Here is a 19,613-nt window from a genome sequence, read left to right on the forward strand (position 1 = left end):
CTAGGGGAGGGCTATAGGGACCATAGCCCCCCTTAACGCTCAGGTATGCACTGGATAAAATGGGCTTCAATCCTACTTTCTTTACACTGGATAAAGCGGCAAACCATGGTTTAGCCCCTCCCTTGATCATATACTGTGTCCGCGGCTATATATATATATATATATATATATATATATATATATATATATATATATATATAGGATGGCCAATTTTAATCTTTCAACGGGGATATCTCGAAAACGGTTGAACATAATGAACCGAACAAAAACTCAAATAGGAAATGCCATGGGGTATTTCCAAAATGGCCGCCAAGACATGGTGCCTGTATCAGATAAAACGTCCAGTACCACTAGACCCTTAATATGAAAATAGTTGGAGATAAATGAACAGAATAAAACTCGTATAGGAAAGCACAGAGGGTATTTATCATTCCACGGCTCGAATATAATGCAACGTAGAAAATGATTATTAAAGTATAATTGAATTGATGCAAAAGAGGAAATGATAGAAAATGATCTTTCCGATCTCTGTCCGTAAGTAAGTGAAGCGGGAATGAATGTAACATCTCAAATGAGAACCTCACTTTTTATTTGCAATAGATATGGTTTGTCTGAAACACTTGTGTATACAAATGACTGGTACTATAATGAATAAAAATAAAGTGAAATAAGGTGAATAAAAATAAAGTGAAATTCAAGTTTAACAACATTTTACCCGTCCCTTCGCCTCTGATAATTTAACGCATTGCGTGCAAGATTTTTGGGACATATCTGCAACAGTATGTACCGTTTCGTTACTAAGGATCACAACTGAAATTACCGTTGAAAGTTATTCGGAATGTAATTGTGGACATCTGTGAAACTCATATTCTATCACATGCAAGAAGACATAGAAGGAAAAGAAGCGAACCAATATCATGCAGATGACTGTTGAACAAAACCAACGTTTGTAAACATTCTTCTAAAATTGCATTGTTCGACAAATTGGTTTCGCATTTCAGTTGATTCATTTTTGCATCAAACTATTACCTACAATCAAAATGGAAGGTACCATTTAACAATAATTTTACATACTTTATCCCATTACAGAGACATTTATCTCTTAGAAAAACACATTTCAAATAACTTTGTTTCGTAAATACAATTTGCAAAAACTAAGGCTCTCATTTGCAATTTCACCGATCCTTCGCGCTTCACTCACTTACGGAGAGAGGTTGGAGCGATTATTTTCTAGGAGTTAGGTTTCTTTCTTTCCATTATGACACTTTCACTCTAATCATCTTTTCGACTGTTGCAACATTCCTGAGCTATAGAATGATAAATATCCTCTGTGGTTTCCTATTCGAATATTTGTTCTGGTGTTTTCATATTAGTAGGCTAATACTGGACGTTTTACTTGATGCAGATACCATGTCTTGGTGTTCATTTTGAAAACGGTGACCCATATGAACAATGTTTTGCAACAGCGCTATTTAGTTTTTAAAGATATGTCGAACGAGGTATCATTCACCCCATTCACATCATATATATATATATATATATATATATATATATATATATATATATATATATATATATATATATATATATATATATATATATATATATATAGAGAGAGAGAGAGAGAGAGAGAGAGAGGGAGGGAGGGAGATAGGGAAAGAAAGAGAGAATTCTATTCGCATCAGCAGTGGATTTTGTTTCGGGAGAGGCTTGAGGAACGAGTGAGAAAGATTTGCGTTGAACGTGCAATGCAAAAAATTATCACAAATTTATTTCGGGAGGGGTTTGAGCCCGATAACCACCCCCTAAATACGCCACAGTACATCAGTAAACCGTTCTCATACTATCTAACACAGCAACGAAACAAATTTTGAGTGAAGACAATTTTAGTATTTATCAATATCAATATTCGAGACGAGACCGAGACTTTCGAGACTGACCTAAGTCTCGTATCGGTCTCGTCTCGATTTATAGAGGTCTGTCTCGGTCTCGGTCTCGTCTCGGTATTTAAAAGTCCGTCTCGGTCTCGGTCTCGTCTCGGTATATAAAAGTACGTCTCGGTCTCGGTACCATCCCTAATTCACAGATGAAATGAAGAAAAGCTTTGTCAGAATGGTCGAATGCTGGTTGAATCCCGGACTTACCGATAGAAGCGCAAAAGCTAATCACTCAGTCATGTTTGTTGTGCAGTTGTATTTAGCTTAACTTAAATATATTCCGTAGTCCTTTTTTTGGAGTGGGGAGTTCCGTAATGATATATTGAATCCCTCTTCTTAAAAATTCAGAAAACTTGAGGATTGGGTAAACCGTGATAGTGGTTATATAAAACTTAACTGTAGAATTTCAGGAATATACAGAACCAAAAGCTCTAGATGTGCAGCCTTTAAGTGTATAATATAAATCTAAGTATTTCTCTTATGTTTTATTTTAATTTTATTTTATTTCAAAAAGAGGGTATGGAATATTTTGAAGTAAAAATACTACATACTATTTTGCTAGTTATTTGTGTATTTTTTTAAAAGAAGTGTTTACTTTTAGGGTTGGCTGGTTTACACCTTTTTTTTTAAATAACTGGTTTAAACCAAAAAAAAAGTAAATAAATAAATAAAAAGAATGAAAAATGCGAATCGTGTGAAATTCATGGTGACGTTTCCAGATATCAAACCACCTGCAATAGTTTTATTTCCCTTTCACCTTTTAATCAAGGTGTCCCATGTTCAATTCTCGGTCGAACCACAACCCTTCTTTCATGCGTAAACCAAATAGCGGTTCGGATATCAGTTTAAGCGAAAGTCTTCTCGTTGATAACCTCGGTATTTCGTAAGGATGTTAAGCCTAAACATGCGAAACGAAACCAAAATGTATATTTCTGCATGCCTAAATGCCTGTTGTTTTATAAAGAAGCCAAGATTGCTTAAATATATTGATAGAAATTGGCAAAATTTATCGATTGCCTACGTAGCTTCCAACATTAGCTTGGATTGGACTTTTAATGATATCTACATACTAAATTTGTAATTTAAAACCTCAGTTTTAGCGTACTGATTATGATACGTTGACCTTTAAATTTTACATGCAAAGGAATAACAAGATTTTCCCGTTATTGTCTTACATTTCAAGTAATGACGGGATTTTCCCGATGGCTAGGGCGGGAGATTCTCAATTTAAGAAATTTACTGACCGGACTTCTTTAAGCTTATGGGAGTTCTTCCGGCATAACCCCGCTGTTGCATAATAACACCAAGGCGAAACAAACTTCTTTCTGTGAATATGTAATATAAATACATAAAGCAAAAAATCTAAATCAAAAACAACCATGGTTCTTGCCAACTCTGCTTACTTTTGTATATATGAGGTTAAAAAAAAATTATTATATACATTGGTTAATCCTTTGGAATTCATAATGTAAATATGTTGAAGTAAAATTGTTTGAAATATTTTTTCGAAATTCATGGCTTATTTTCGAGGTTTTATATTATTATCAGCATCAACCACTAATTAAATGACGTTTTGTGTTATAGAGAAGCGAAACAAAGTCTGCTTTATCAATTTAAAGCAGAATTTTGAGAAAAGCCCAAAATTTCCCAAGCAAAAAAACGAAGCAGAAAAAAACGAGTTTTTTTTTCACAAAAGCCGGTTTTTTTTCGAGCCCTTGCATCTCTATTTCTGACAGAGACAACGCCAGCTCAGTGGTAGAGCGTTCACATCCGGTGCTTGGGGAACCTGGTTCGATCCCAGCTCACGCCGTGTGGACTTTGTGGTGGACAAACACCGTGCTCGTGGGTTTTCTCGGGGTTCTACCGTTTCCTCCCACTTTCTTCATTCCGCCATTTCATTCATTTCTCATCATCAACGTCTCCTTTAGTCTAACCGGCATAACCGTGGGACGTAAAACTTAAGATTTCATTTGATTTCAAAATAATACTGTGTTTAAGCAAATGTCTGCGAGAACAGATTAATTGTATCTTGTCAATTTCTATTGATTAAAATCATTCCTAAATGTATAAGAAATAAAGAGGAGTATAAACGCAAGCAAACTGTGCATATAAAACAACCGAACCCCCTCAACCAACTGCAATATTTTCCATTTTTCTTCTTTCTTTTCGTGACAGTATATATAAATACGTATTTTTCTGGGTATTTTTATTATTGTTCCATTTGATTGACTAAATAGGTCTCTACTCAGGGCCCAACTTAGAAATTGTGGGTCCCGCTTGGAAACAATTTAACCGAGTCCTTTAGGTTCTCAGCCGACTTGCGTCAAGGCCCATAGAAACAATTAGCCTTCGGCTAGAACACGTGTCTAAAATGAGAATTCCATTTCTAATGAATACCGAATTTCATTTCTAACCTTAAGAGATTCCGAGAGATGAACATCTTATTTTAATAATTGTAATTCTCACACTTTTTCCCCTCCTCCCCCTTTTCTCCCCTTCAAAATCAAATATTTAAAAAAAAAATGCTGAAAGATATGTCTAATTATTTTAAATGAGAGGTCAGTATACCAAATTTCATCTTTAACATTCAGATTCCGAGATATGGACATTTTAAGATTATAATTGCCAGCCCTCTTTCCCCCTTCTCCGTCGAATTTTCAAAAATCCTTCCTTAGTGGGACCTTACACCACACTATTATATAAAGACTAGAAATTAGTGACTCATTATCGCCTAGGCCATACTACTATAGGTGTCAACGTAACATTTGGAGAGAATATCCTTTTTGCCACGAAGATAAGGGATAAGGTAGAATTTTTAGAATACTCATTCTAAGGAAGGCTTCAAAACTTCCCCAAGAATAGTGTATCTCACGAATTCCTGTAAGTGGAAAGGTTTAACTCAGTATATGAACTCTTCATTAAAAATAAGAGATACCGGTAATGTGTTTCAGAGTTTTCGAAAATTAAATTCCAAAGGGGAGAAAGAGGAATTTATAAAATAAATTGCTCTTCACCTTTAATATACACAGAGTGGAAAAGGTATTTCACTGAAGCGGGACCCGAACCAGGGATCTCCGGCATACCGTGCCGATGCGCCAACCACCACGCCACCCAGTCCGATTCCCAGAACTACCAAACACCCTCTCACTGCTGTAGACGGTACTCTCCACTCAGACCATATGGTTTGAGCCACAGCCTAGCTGCTCTGCATGGACAAGCCACTGTCCATAGATCGAGAACGCCTTTTGAAGGTTGTGATTTAATTAAGGTTGTTTCTCGTTTATGTGGTCTTATGTGTGAATGTAGTATATGTGGTACTGTACTTAATACGTTATCCGTAGTACGTGTGACATAATTTATATGCGAGTAAATGTCGTTTGCTGTATTGTATCACACAAATAATACATTATTTTCCCTAAAAGGTAAGTACTACTGTATATAATTGTTTCTCATCGTTGATATAGTAGATTTGTTTGCTCCATTTTAGGTATTTAACAATGTATATTTTGGATAATTCGAACTTTTTTCGTGTCCCCTTGAACTTAGAATTAAAAATAATCGGCTGTACACACACACACACACACACACACACACACACACACACACATATATATATATATATATATATATATATATATATATATATATATATATATATATAGAGAGAGAGAGAGAGAGAGAGAGAGAGAGAGAGAGAGAGAGAGAATATGTTTATTGAACATTTCAAAATTTACGCAACAGCACACAGTAGGCCTACACTGATATTTATTTATAATCCATGGACATTTCTGGTGCCTAAAGGTCATCCAGCTTTTTTTTTCTTTGAGGAATTTGACTTCATTTTAGCACGAAGATTATGATGAGTAGTTGTTTGGATAGTTTATTAAGTTTATTAGTGATTACTATTATTAAAATAACCTTAACTATGTTTAGGATTGCAAACTACTTGCGTAATTTTCTGCTTTTCTCAACCGAATACACACGTCAATTCTAATACGTAAGTTACTTATATTGCAGAAAAAATAATCTTGTAGGTAAACTCTATTTTATTTCGTTTCTTAGATACCTTCTTGGTTACTTTTAGCTAAAAATATATAAAAGAAATATTATAATTGTTACCAACCGAACTGTTGTTGATCCTAGCACAGGATGTGGAAGTTTACACTCAATGCACTGTCAGCTCTTTCATTGGCATAGTTTTTTCCACAGCTGATCGAGCAAGGTCAAGTGCAAGATTGCAATAATTGACAAGAGTTTACTTAAGTTGGCATGGATCCATTTATAATCTTTTCTTCTGTATGTGACAGAGAGGGAGAGAGAAAAGTGACAGCTATATTGTTTAAAAAGATCAATGGCGGATATAGAAGGGGAAATAGGAAGCACGTGCCCCTTCTTAACGGAAAATGTAATTTTTAGTTTTACTTCAATTAGACGAAACATCACCAATATTATTCCTGTCAATATATTAGACCAATGGTCTGCTCTCCATCTATTGTTAGTACAAACTAGCCATTAGCCCAAGTATTGCAGTGGGTAATATTTTACGTCTCTTCGACATTCCCATCCCTTTGCGCAAGGAAAAGGAGATAAACCTTCCGAGGTAGAACATCTGTGTTGTGCTAAAAATTATAATAATTGTAAGAGACGTTTTTCCCATTCCTTTCCAGACTGGCCAGACAAATATATTTTTAAAAAATAATAAAAGTAAGTGACTTCAAATTGAATTATACAAAAGTTTTATACAAGCTATCGTTGTCAAAATAGTTATTCTATAGCAGTTGGAACCAGGCATTTGCTGGCCCACCGAAATATGTTCCAGTGCGCCCTCCGAAACAACACACAGTACAAGTTCTTATATAATAAATTCCTACAGTTGTTATTGGTAAAGATCCTGTGAAAAGTATAGTGCGCCATTTGCATCAGACGCCCTTGCGGTGCGCAAACATAAACGGTTTTATTTATTCTTCTGTATACCAGGGGTGCCCACAGAGGGGGGGCTATGACGCAAAGTGTGTCATTGAAATATTTGGGGGGGTAAGAATCTATATAAATATGTTTGAGGGGGTGTAAAAATTAATCGAAAAGAAGATTTTTTCATGGAAGAACACCTACGGATAGACAATTTGGGGAGGTGCGTCATGGACATAAGGGGGGGCACCACTGTGTATACCACAGTTCTGTACAATAAATGCATAGTTACTGTTGGTAAAGAACCCATGAAGTGCGCCCTTTACATAAAGAACCCTTCAAAACATCACATTAAAGATAAGTGGTTTTAGTTGTTCTTCTGTATACCAATTTTGTATAATCTAAGTGAAATAAAGAGTTTGTGTTTGTCTGTGTACGGCCTGGGAATCAGATGAGTGGACCGAGAGTTACCAAATTCTGGTCACGGGTACCTTGGTCTACACCCCAGACCGAGTTGAAGCATTTTTGTTTTTAAATTCGAACCAGGGGGGTCTCAGGGGAGCGTTTACCGGGACACGTAAAAGTAGTAGAATAATGACCGATATGATAATAATGAGTCGAATTCATAGTTTCCGCGGTCGCTAGATCAATGGTGAAACTCCGATCGCATTAACTTCCAAATTCACCACGTTCGGCTGCGGGCCGGGGGTCACCCATGTAAAAATAATTCAAAATATTAGTGTCAAATCCATAGTTTTCGCGGTCGCTGACATCAATAGTGACATTCCCACAGGCGTTGATTTCCAAATACAGCCACCATCGGCTGGGGTCCAGATGCGTTTTCTTTTTCAAATTTCGAACCAGGGGGCGTTACCGGCATATGTAAAAGTAGTAGAAGATGACCGATATTTTTTTTCTTTCGTTGTTCAGTTTGTGTACGTATTTTATCTGACCCATGCGAAGAATAGGTATTTCAGCTAGTTAATATACTGGCTGTTGGTAAAGAACCTGTGGAGAGTACAGGGCGCTCTTTATATAATGCGCCCTTCGAAATATCACATGATAGATAATTTTTTAATTCTTCTGTATACCAGTTTTACTAGATAAATTCATACATTTGGCAGAGAATAGGTAAAGAGTACAATCACTTTTAAAAAATGTATAAAATTACGTATTTATAAAGCGAAACATTGTGAGAAATTAAGAATAGTTTGGACAATCAAACGTGTAATACATTCATGAAATAGGCCTACTACATTGACACAATAGACTCTGTTTCTAACATGATTTTTTTCACAGTCTTAATATTCATCTACATATCCACGCATTATGATTGTTTTTGTGTTTTAGAGCAGTGTTCGGATAATCAGTACCTATTGTATTCCTAAAATACAGCTATGTTGATTTGTTGGTGTATTTAGTTTCATTTTGTCTGACAAATATATATATATATATATATATATATATATATATATATATATATATATATATATATATATATATATATATTACAAGAACTAAAAAGTGTTTCTTTAGTAAAGAAATTCCCACAGTTTATCTATTTACATTACTACGACATTTTTTTTTTATTTTTAAATTTAATATATAAAATGGCGCCTATATATAATAAGTATTCACGTTTGTATGGGAGCCCTTTCAGTAGAATTTTCCACTGCCCTTCTTAGTATCCCAGCCCGGGCCTAGTTGGAACCGAACTGAAAGGCACAACTAACAATAAAATTACTGTCTGTCTTGTTCCGCGTTGCAATCAAATTGGAGAATTCTGTTGTACCTGCACATAATAATATTGAGATTTTATAGCAAAGGACAGAATCATTAATTCTAGCAGAGTTTTATAAAGATATTCACATAGAAATCAGACTTATTTTCACTCAATTTCTTTAATCACTAATGTATGCAAAATATTTTTCTTCAAAGTTTAACGGAACTATGAATGTTTGTTAATAAATGACAACATTAAACCAGTGAATTTCCATATAGCGGAAAAAAATCGTCCTTCATTGATTTTTTAACAAGTCTTTATAAATACAAACTGCGCTTACTTCGTTTAACAGGTCTGTTAACTCCAAGACCGAGATTTGGTAGACAAGAACTCGGGAACTAAACATCTCCGCTTGACCAAATTTGAAATGTTGGTAAACTTAATGAGCTTAATATACGTATGAAACATAGTGGTGTGAAGGCACTAAGTTCTTGAGGTATTGGCTATCAAACTTGGGGTTTGGACTGAAGTAAGTCGAAACCTAAACTTTGATGACAAATAACTCGAGGACCAAAGATCTGAACAAAATATTTCATATGCATCATCATCATCATCACTTTTTGTCATTATTGGCATGTACCTTGTTGCAACGGAGAAGCTTCCATGCTCCACGGTCATCCGATAACCTCTTTGTCTTCACGTACGATTTCTCTGTTTTTATATAATCCATTAATTGTAGTCTCCTTCGTCCCCTCCCTCTCTTTCCTGTCGCCATACTCTCTAGCACGTCCCTAATGACACAGTTCCCTCTTAGGCAATGTCCCAACCAGCTTCTCTTTCTCTTCTTAATAATATCTAAAATTATTCTTTTCTCCCCACCATTCGTTTTCCGCTCGACCCAGCTAATTCTCTCCATTCTTCTCCACATACATATTTTGAAAGCTTCCAGTCTTTTTTCTTCATTTTTGCGTAATGTTCATGTTGCTGGCTCATACAGCACAATACTCTACATGAAGCATTTTATAAATCTTTTTCTGAACTCTTTATTCAAGGTCCTACAAAATAGTATTTTCTTCCTCCTAAAGGTTTATTTCGCCATTCCTATTCTTGCTTTTATTTCACGCTCACACTTCACATCATCACTAGTAATACTACCCAGGTATCGAAAAAAAATGAAATGAAATCTTTAAGTTTTACGTCCCACGGTTATGCCGGTTAGGCTAAAGGAGACGGTGATAATGAGAGATGAGTGAAATGGTGGAATGAAGAAAGTGGGAGGAAACGGGAGAACCCCGAGAAAACCCACGAGCACGGTGATTGTTCACCACAAAGTCCACACGGCGCGAGCTGGGATCGAACCAGGGACCCCAAGCACCGGAGGTGAACGCTCTACCACTGAGCCACCGCGCCCCCCGGTATCGAAAAAGTCAACTGTTCTAAGCATATAAAGGTTAAGATCGGATGCGTTCCATGCTAAATTTGGTCAAGATCGGATGCGTTCCATCAATCGCTTTTAGTGAAATTTCTTGATTTTACAGAGTTCAAACCCAACTTTGATGGCCTGGAAACAAAAGTCTGTGCATCATAATATTTCATATTAGATTCGAATTTGTGCAATGCTCGTGAACCTTTACCACCATAGGGTCAATCCATATGAAGTGGTCCAAAGATGAAGAAAATGGTTGCATGACCATCTCCAATAATTATAAAATTTTGAGTGTAACGAACCTTGTGTATGAGAAGGTCAATAACACTATTCACGTTGTCGTATGTATCGTCATCCGCAAAAAAAAGTTCGCATATACTGCAACTTCCACATTTTCATTAATAACTCAGTTTTCTTAATATATTATCGCTTCTTCGTGCTTTCCTTAACAAATCAGTGTAGTAATGAATAATTATTTATGATTTTTGTGAAAAAATAAAGCAAAATAAGAAAATTATAAGCAAAAAACTGTGATTGTTATGAAACTTTAGTCTGTCAGATAATTACGCGAAGAATATCCCGAGGGAAATTCACTCCATACAGTGCACAGGTATTAGGAGCACTCACAAATACGTAAAATTGAAGAAACAGAAAATAATGTATTTTTGAGATGAACATACAATTCACACTTCACGTGAAGTTCCAATATGGGAAATCAATCAATATCTTCAGTTGAAATTACTGAAAAAAACAGAAAATGGCTATTTAAAACTCCAAGTGTAAACTTGCGCTTGGAGCGAGTCTATTTCTAATATCAGAACGCGTTATTGCGTAACATGCCTGCGTGGCCAAGCGGGTTTAGCAATGCTGTTGAGATTCCAGAACCGAAGGGTGGCAGTTCGAGCCTGAGTACGGAACGCTTTTTTTTTAATATAGTGAAATATTTTTTAAAATATAAATGTCTAATTTGAAGTGCTTAAAAACACAAGACCAGATGAACAATCACTTTTCAAAGCTCAGTCACATTTATTCACTATGTTCATCAATTAGGCTATATACGAAGACACTAAAATGTGGAACGTTAACGATCCTTATTAACGTTAATACCACATCCGTTATAATGAGAACAGATTTGTGATCTGAATACCAATCTTAAACCATACGTCCAAAATGAAAATTATTCATGTTCTTGATACCTATTGCAACACTCAGTTGTAATATAGAGAGTGAGAGTGCGAAAGAGAGAAATAAAATACTGTATACAGGGTGCGGAAAAATTCCCGGAACGGTCCAATATCTCGCGCAGTATAAATATCACCAAAACAAAAATAACACATGTTAAATAGTTTTAAAGAAGCTATCCAATGATAGAAAACACAATCACCTATCCCTACCTCCTTGGGGACTACGGGGGATAACTTTAAAATTTTAAATGGGAACCCCTATTTCTTATTTCATATGTGGATTCTCCAGAAAAAGTGATAGTGATTTGATCAAAAATTGAAAACAGTGTGTGCGAAGATGAAGTTACATGGAATACAATATCGATAATTGTTTTGCAAAGTAGCTTTATGAAGTAGTTCTTAGTAGTAGGGTTATTTACAACAAAAATAAGCCATTTTTGTCACCATTTGTATTTTCTTGCAAATTAATAAATATGGACAAATGCATTATTTTATGGACGTTAAAATGTATGAATTCGTTATGTGGGTAAAAAAATCATATGAAAATTTTACTCTGCGTGGAAATCGAACTCATGACCTTTCATGCCGCAGTCCCGTACGCTAACCGCATGGCCCAGAGCTCGACACTGAGAGGCCACATTTTCATAAAGATTTGCCGCCTCCATTTTTTATGTGTCGATTCAAGTGCTATCCGTGAAGGCACTGCTTTCAATTTTGGGTCAAATCACTGTTACTTATTCTGAAGAATCCAAATGTGCAACAAAATATGGGGATTTCCATTTAAAATTTTAAAGTTACCCCCCGTGTGGGAATGGAGAGTTGCGTTTGGTATCATTGGATAGATTTTTCAAAACTGTTTAACACGTGTTATTTTTGTTTTGCTGATCTGTATATTTCGCGAGATATTGGACCGTTCCGGGACTTTCCCCGCACCCTGTATAAGCTTGTATTTTTAATTAAAACAGTTAGTGTAAATCATAATCTGGATTTTTATAAAGTAAATGAAACAATCATATAGAAAATGTATACAGTTTAAAATTGAATTAAATTGCAATTCCAGAATCTGTAACATTATACATTTCTTATTTATTTACATCGAATGTTAACTTATTGTATAGTTTATAGCATGAGTATCAGCTGATATGTAACTCAAAATTATCTATAAATTGAATTTAAATAGGAAATGATATAGTTGCTATAAGAACAAGTTTATGAAAATGAGCTGTATAATAATGGTTGTATTTGAAACAGAGTTTGCGTAATGGAGTAAATATTTACACCGCCAGCTTTGCAATACTGTGCGGTTTAAATTGTCAATCTCATCAATTTTACTTATTTTTATGGAATTTAGTATAGCATTATGAAACATTCAACAACTGATCTAGTAGTGAAACATATTTAATAAGATTACCGCACATTACGGTAGATTCCGAGATCGCTCCCAGCTTTGCGAGCACTTGATAATATCTTATTATTATTTCAGATAAAATATTATGTGGAAGAGCTAAATTAAATTAGAAAATGAAATGAAATATTTAACATCCCACTATTACGCCCTTTAGGCGGGAAGGTTCTAGATTGCTGGTCCTCACATAGAGGAGAATTTGGATTAGTAACCAGTTTGGTTCTTTTCTTTATCAAATCTCAATATACAATTCATATAGTAATGTCGAGCAAGCGATAGCGAGTGAAGGCAGGTTAACCAGGTTGATTGCTTTCTTCATCACCACTCAATTGGTATACGGACCAGTGTTCTAGAATCCTGCTATTTTAGGCTAAGGGAGAAGATAATTAAAGTAAGAAAAATGATATAAGAATTGGTGGAATGAGAAAGTGGAAGGAAAAGGAAATGCTTTGAGAAAAGTCACGGACATAATGTTGTCCACCACAAGCTTACTTGAACGGAATAAAACCAGAGACCGCATGCACCAAAGGTAAGCGCTCTACCAGTGAACCATCGCGCCCCATAAATTAAATAAGAAAGATAAGTAGTAGGCATTTTATAATTGAATATTGTATGTAAGAAACTTATTGTCCATAAAGATTCTTTCTCTTCAAGCTTTTGTAATTGATGTTGCAAATTGTCCGATGCTTTGAATTGAGTTGAATTTCAGTTTAGCGTCCCTTTTAAGCAGCGAGGCTATATGAGACGTGGACCTACTGATTAACGTGGAATCCGAACCACATGAGCTCCCACCGGGAATCGAACCCGGGTCTCCCGCGCCAAAGGCGCGTACGCTAACCGCTTAGCCACAGAGGAGCTCTGTCCGATGCTTTGCAATGCGGGTCAAAGGAATAAATGCATTTTTTCGGGATAGTATCGTCTGCCCCTTGCTGCTATTGGTGGTATAAAAGTAGTGTTGAGTTGATTTTTAGTTTCTTGTTCCTTTTGTTATGTGAATATAGACTAGACCAAAATTTTTTACTGGTGTTCATTTCAGGATCACTCGGTAGCATGTTTTTAGTGGAGGAATGTTACGTGAATATAGATTACACCAAGTCACAAATATTTTGACAAAGATATACATTTTTATTACACAAATAGTTTCTGCTTTTCCTTTTACTGCAAATGTTTGTTTCTAATAGTGATTTTTATTCTTATTGTATCCGTGAATACACATTCAAGACTTTTTTTTAAAAAAAATAAGTTGTTTAATAAGGCACTGAAAAGTGTTGGATTTTGTAACACTCTAACACTTAAAAACATAATACTGAGTGATCCTGAAATGGACACCAATAATTAATTTTGGTCTAGTCTATATTCACGTAACACTTTCAACAGCGAGGCTATATGAAACGTGGGCTTACTAATTAACGTGGAATAAAAAAAAAGTCTAGTGGCTAGCGCGAGTGTTTTTGGTTCTTGTAGTCTCGGGTTCGATTCCCGGTAAGGGGCGATTCAGGTTAAATTTTCAGGGGAGTTTATGGGGAAAACGTTAAAAAATATAATTGCAAAAGTCTGATGCCAGTGTTTTGTAAGCTATTGACAAAATAATAGAAAGACAGGAAAGAAATTCTCTTGAGAACTGAAAGTGAACAATGTTTTCGCATTTATGCTTAATTTGCTACTAGCGTGACACATTAAATTGAATATAATATAAATATTAGACACAAAATTCGCTACTTCACGGTTGATAACATGGTAAATGCTAGGTATTGTTAAACATTAAACGTAACACCTCAATTTTATATCAATAAATAACTTAAATAAATAAAGAACAAGACAGAACAATATTATTAACCTATATTTGCATAGTATATAAATTAAAAACACGTTGTTTATCATAACGAAAAATGGCTGAACCGTTTGAAATGAATTTTATTAACATAGTTAACACCTACCTCGGACTGGGTTGTTGTCACGCCATTTTTATTGAAATGCGTATCCAAACAGAAGAGAGGGGGTTAAAATGTATGCCAAAAATAGAATCTCTCACGTTTGTGAGATGAAATATGATACATAAATTCCTTATTTAAAACGAGTGTGCACGTGTCCGACCGTGTTTAGAAATTTCGGTACTAAATGGAGAAGAGGGGCAATTTGTATCGTTTTTGCTCAATATTTAAGAATGATGGCATCGAGATTGTGTCTTGTCTTCACAGCAAAACGGATGAAGCACTTGAAATTATCTTTTAAATATACGGTATTTAGCATTTGGTCCAGTCGGATTCATTAACACATATGTCGTAAGAGGAACAGATGGATATAAACACCTTATTTTAAAATATGTGAGCCCATCTTCCGTTGTCCTTAAAAATCCACTTTTGAGGGGGAAATGGGGCAAGTTCCAACTAAGGCGGTCAATATGTAAAAGTGACGTCGTGTTTGTCTGTCCGATCATCACGGGAAATCAAATCAGCCGTTTGAAATAAATATTTGAATACATTTAGTACTTGGAAGAAAATGGTTAGCTGACGTTCACTAGAAACTTGACAAAACTTCGATACAAATTAGAAGATAGTCAGCTATGCCTAAATCTAATATTGTAGGTGGAAGTGAAAACGACGAACGAAGTAACAGCGGATTAAAATTTAGCATTAGAAGTAATTGAAAAACAGAATGTGATGCGCGAAAACGAGAAAAAAAGGAAAAACGTAACGTTGCCGACGACAACACACTGGATGGTGCTTATTGAAAGACCCATAAACGCTATTCATTAGCTCATTCTTCACGGTTTGGATTGCAAGAAATAAAACTATTTCTTCGTGCTAATACGCCTCTCAAAACGAAATGTTATATTTCTGCAAAATTTGTTTTTCTCACATGACTGGATATTTTTTTAAAAAATTCTATTGTGCTGAAGAAAACAAAACCATATGACAAGCTGTATTTGATCTGAAGACCCCATGATCTTTACTACATGTTGTTACTCATTACATCAGCGAGACGTTGTTTGCAATGACACTGATACATTGAGTGGTTTGTTCGAGAAAGTTGCTTGTCTCGATTTTGTTTACTCTTTAGGTTTTTCGTAGAATACATGAAAAAGAATACATACATTTTTCGCTTAGCTATCCAGTTTTAACTGATCAGAAAACAGCAATCTACTGGTGAAATGATATGGGGTAATGTGTAGCATTTTGTTTTTACGCCATCGATAGCAGCAAGGGGCACATGAATTACATAAAAAGGGAGTGTGTTGTTATGAACTACTAATATCTTTTTCAAGAAATCTACGTGTTACTTCGTAGCTCAGGGGATAAGTGAGAGATTACAATACACAAGTTCGCACGATCGAGTCTTGTCCACTGCTATTATGTTTTTTTTTCATTTTCATTGTTTAACGGTGAAAGTGACGTAGATACATTTTCATTGGCATTCAAAAAAAAAAAAAAAAAAAAGAATGGAAGGGAATACGTAGCCCTGAAAAGGGCTGTTTATATATAAGTGTTTAATAGGAGGTCCAATGACCTTCTACATCGATGACTGCCTGGAGCCTTCTGGGCATGCTTTCGGTAAGTCTGCGGAGAAAGCGTTCACTACGGGAGACTTCCTCCCAGCTGTTTTCAACGATTTCCCATAATTGGTTTTTTGTGGATGGAGGCGGGTTAGGCCAGTTCTCCTTCATCACCCTTTTGACCTCTGCCCATACTGTCTCAATTATATTCATATCGGCTCCACGCGGTGGCCAATCTAGGACCTCTAAATCAGCCTGCTGCGAGAGCCAATTCTGAACTAATTGACACATATGAACCGGAGACCTGTCGTGCTGAAACTGGATTACTCCATCGGGGTAGATAAAACGCACAGATGGCAACATAACATCCCGAAGGATATGTAAATATTGCTCACCTGTAAGACGCCCCTCTACCCTATGGAGTACTCCAAGACACTGTGATGTCATGAAACCCCAAGCAGATACAGATACGCGTCCACAGTGACGTTTGTGGAAAACGTATCTGGGATCATGCCTGGAGCCTCTCGGACGATACACGACTACTGGGCCATTATTTGAGGAAGAAAATGTGCATTCGTCTGTGAAGACAACATGTCTCCAATCACGGTTCACATTTTCTTCCGCAAACTGAAGCCGTCGTCTTATATGCTCTTCCGAGAGGAATTCTTTCACCGCAGCACGACGGGCGTGAAGATTAGCTTCCCTAAGACGCCGTACAGCAGTATCTCGAGAGCCTGGAAAAGCTGATGCGTGCCGAAGTTGTCTGGCGGTCATGTTGGGATTAAGTCGCGCAGTAGCAACAAGCTGGGCATCCTGCTCAGGTGTTCTCACACGACGCCTACCACTACCTCGGCGCCGCATAGTTTCTCCAGTCTCTCGAAAACGCTTTATCCACTTCTGTGCTGTTCTTGGTAAAACTCCACACCTTTCACGGCTTGTGCAGCGCAATAGCCTTCTTGCACTAAAGCAAGAACACGCTCTTTTCTATTCTCAGCCATTTCTGACTTCTACCCTTTTCACGAGTTGCACGTTGAATGAGCACCCCTTTCAGTTGAAGCTATTAAACGACATGCGCAGTTGGTTACTCCAAGAGCTAGTAAGATCGTAGTTTTTATTTGCTAAGAGGCAGAAAACACGTTATTTCGATATATGTTGTTTGACTACAAGGGAGCACTTCACAACTGATTACTGAGTGATAAGATCTGTGGTATTCTGTTCAACTTTCCTTTAGGCAATTTTAAACGTAATAGACGATATTTGTCTGACCTTGTCAGTGCCTGAGGCAGAAGACAAAATCAATGAAAATGTTTTCAACATAACATTTTCGATTTGTTTATCTCCTATCCGTTTTTGTTACGATTGCCTTCTTTAGAAATATCAGCTCTCTTTTTTTTTTTGGCCCCTATAAGGAAATGTTATTGCGGTTTTCCAACGTTCAATATTTTTGGCAAAATTAAAACTTTCAAATAAAGCTAAACAAGCATATGTTTCACAGACAAAACAATATGTAAAGTTCTACTTTCCAGTTAGGCAACATTCCTTCAAAAATTGCAACTATAGTTTGCATCTCAAGTAATAGGGTAAATGTGCCAGTAGTCGACCATTTAAGGAGATTTTCAACTTTGTTAAAGTATAAAAAAATCATTTTTTACTAATAACTTTTACTGCATATGTCATTAGAAAGAACAGTGTTTAAATTTTACGTTTGTGTAGCTCGCATAGGAAATCTTTTATACATAATTACACAGGAAAAAGAAAATACCAGAAACCCTGAAAAAAACAGTAGTCGGCCTATGAAAACCAAAGGTCGGCCATTACTTTAACCAGTTCTCAGCCACACTATAGAATTGACTTTTTTAATGGAATTTTAGAGACCAATTCCTCAGTAGCAAATTAAGGGACAAATATATTGCACTCAGAGTTCCTACAAAGAAAAACTACGTGGAAAACAGGCCCGCAACTAGAGGGAGCTAGGGGGCCTGGCCCTCCTAAACGTTTCGTGGCCCCTCCAGACCTCAACACAAAAAACACAATTTAGATATGTGTAAGAGATTTTTAATGACTTGCCCCCCCTAACATATCTATACCCCCCCAAACCTCTGTGGCTAGAAGCAGGCCTGGTGGAAAATATAATGCGATACAGGAAAAAGGACTTCTTGTATGATATTTACCATAAACTAAGAAAAATGTGCCTCGGCCTAGACTAGCCTATTTAAAACTAATATATAGGCCTATTTATATTTACATTGATATTTATATTTAGCTATGACATTAACCCTTTAATATGAAGTTCATTAAGCACATTCAGGACACATAAGCACTTGTTTAGCAGGTTCCTCGTACGATAATACACTGAGGCACGTGCATTTTAAGTGGTACCAGTGATCACAAAAGTGACACCCAATATATTTAAGTGTATCGTTCTCAATATCACTTATGAATTCTTCTTCAGGCCTTAGACGGCATTTCAACCACTTCTTGCGTCTCGTCTTTTTAACTACTAGTGCTACTTGGCTTGACAATCCTTTTCTTTTTGTTTGACTTAAAATTTTTCCTTTCTTTTGTATTCTCTCCCTTTTTCATTTTAGACATTCCTCTTCTAGTTTTCTTTTCTTTTCATTCTTTACCATCTGATAATTTCTCCATGCTTGGGAGGATACTGTACTTTGAACTTTTTCTCTGGGCACATGTTTGGTAGTTTTGTTTTTGATTGGAGCTAGCCAGAAAAGATGCTAATCAAAGCCAGATGATATGGAAGTATTTTACGAAGGTTTTCTTTGAATTTCTTCTGAGATCATATGGAGTTATTTCTGGCTCTACTGACTGTAGAAACAGAAGCAGACCTTTCACCTTGCGTCGCTTCAGTACAAGATGCCATAACGGATATGTTGTTTTCCTGGTTTGAGTCAGACGTAACGTCTATTTCTGATATCGAAGATATATTTGTAGGCTCTAGACGGCCAATTGCTAAAATTTGGTATGTTCCAGGACTAAGATATAGAGCATTTCACTAGCAAGTATCTACTGATAGCAGATCGATCCTCTTCGGACAGAACAATAGCCTTATATGTGTTCATTAGTGTAGAATAAGAAGACTCTTTGGATAGAGTATCCTCAACGCACCTGATTGCAAAAACATCTGACACTGAGTGTATTCCAGTAGATGTCTTTGGACTGGTTGAAAGAAACGCTAAATCACGCGTTCTTAAACTGTTAGACATATTTTCCTCACGCTCATAGTGAGTTAGAATGTAAATATTTATGATTATTCTGTATTGTTTCGGCAATCAGGCAACTCTAGGAACAGAGCAGATAATAATAATAATAATAATAATAATAATAATAATAATAATAATAGTTGAAGAGCAATTGCAGCCTTGGAATTAAAAACGTGCAGAAACGCGACATTGTGCGGAGTAATTTAAAAAAATAAATCAATTAGATATGGATAACCCTTACTTCCTCATAGCTACCTTAGATTAAAAGACTAAGCTATGATCAGGGTCAAGGGCGCGATCCTGCTAGGGCCGGGGGGCC

General features: G+C 36.2%; 1 protein-coding gene across 1 annotated transcript in view; it reads left to right on the forward strand.

Annotated features, from left to right (window-relative positions):
- The first annotated feature begins 5,053 nt into the window (after positions 1–5,053).
- Positions 5,054–19,613, forward strand: part of LOC145688496 (uncharacterized) — a 199,606-nt gene continuing 185,046 nt past the window's right edge. The window contains exon 1 of the mRNA XM_081762826.1: positions 5,054–5,188. Coding sequence (XP_081618952.1) covers positions 5,147–5,188 — 42 coding nt within the window. The 5' untranslated portion in view covers positions 5,054–5,146. The remainder of the gene's footprint in view (positions 5,189–19,613) is intronic.

Source organism: Thermobia domestica, chromosome 6 (assembly GCF_964235325.1).
Source record: "Thermobia domestica chromosome 6, izTheDome1.hap1.1, whole genome shotgun sequence".
Classification (NCBI taxonomy): Eukaryota; Metazoa; Arthropoda; class Insecta; order Zygentoma; family Lepismatidae; genus Thermobia; species Thermobia domestica.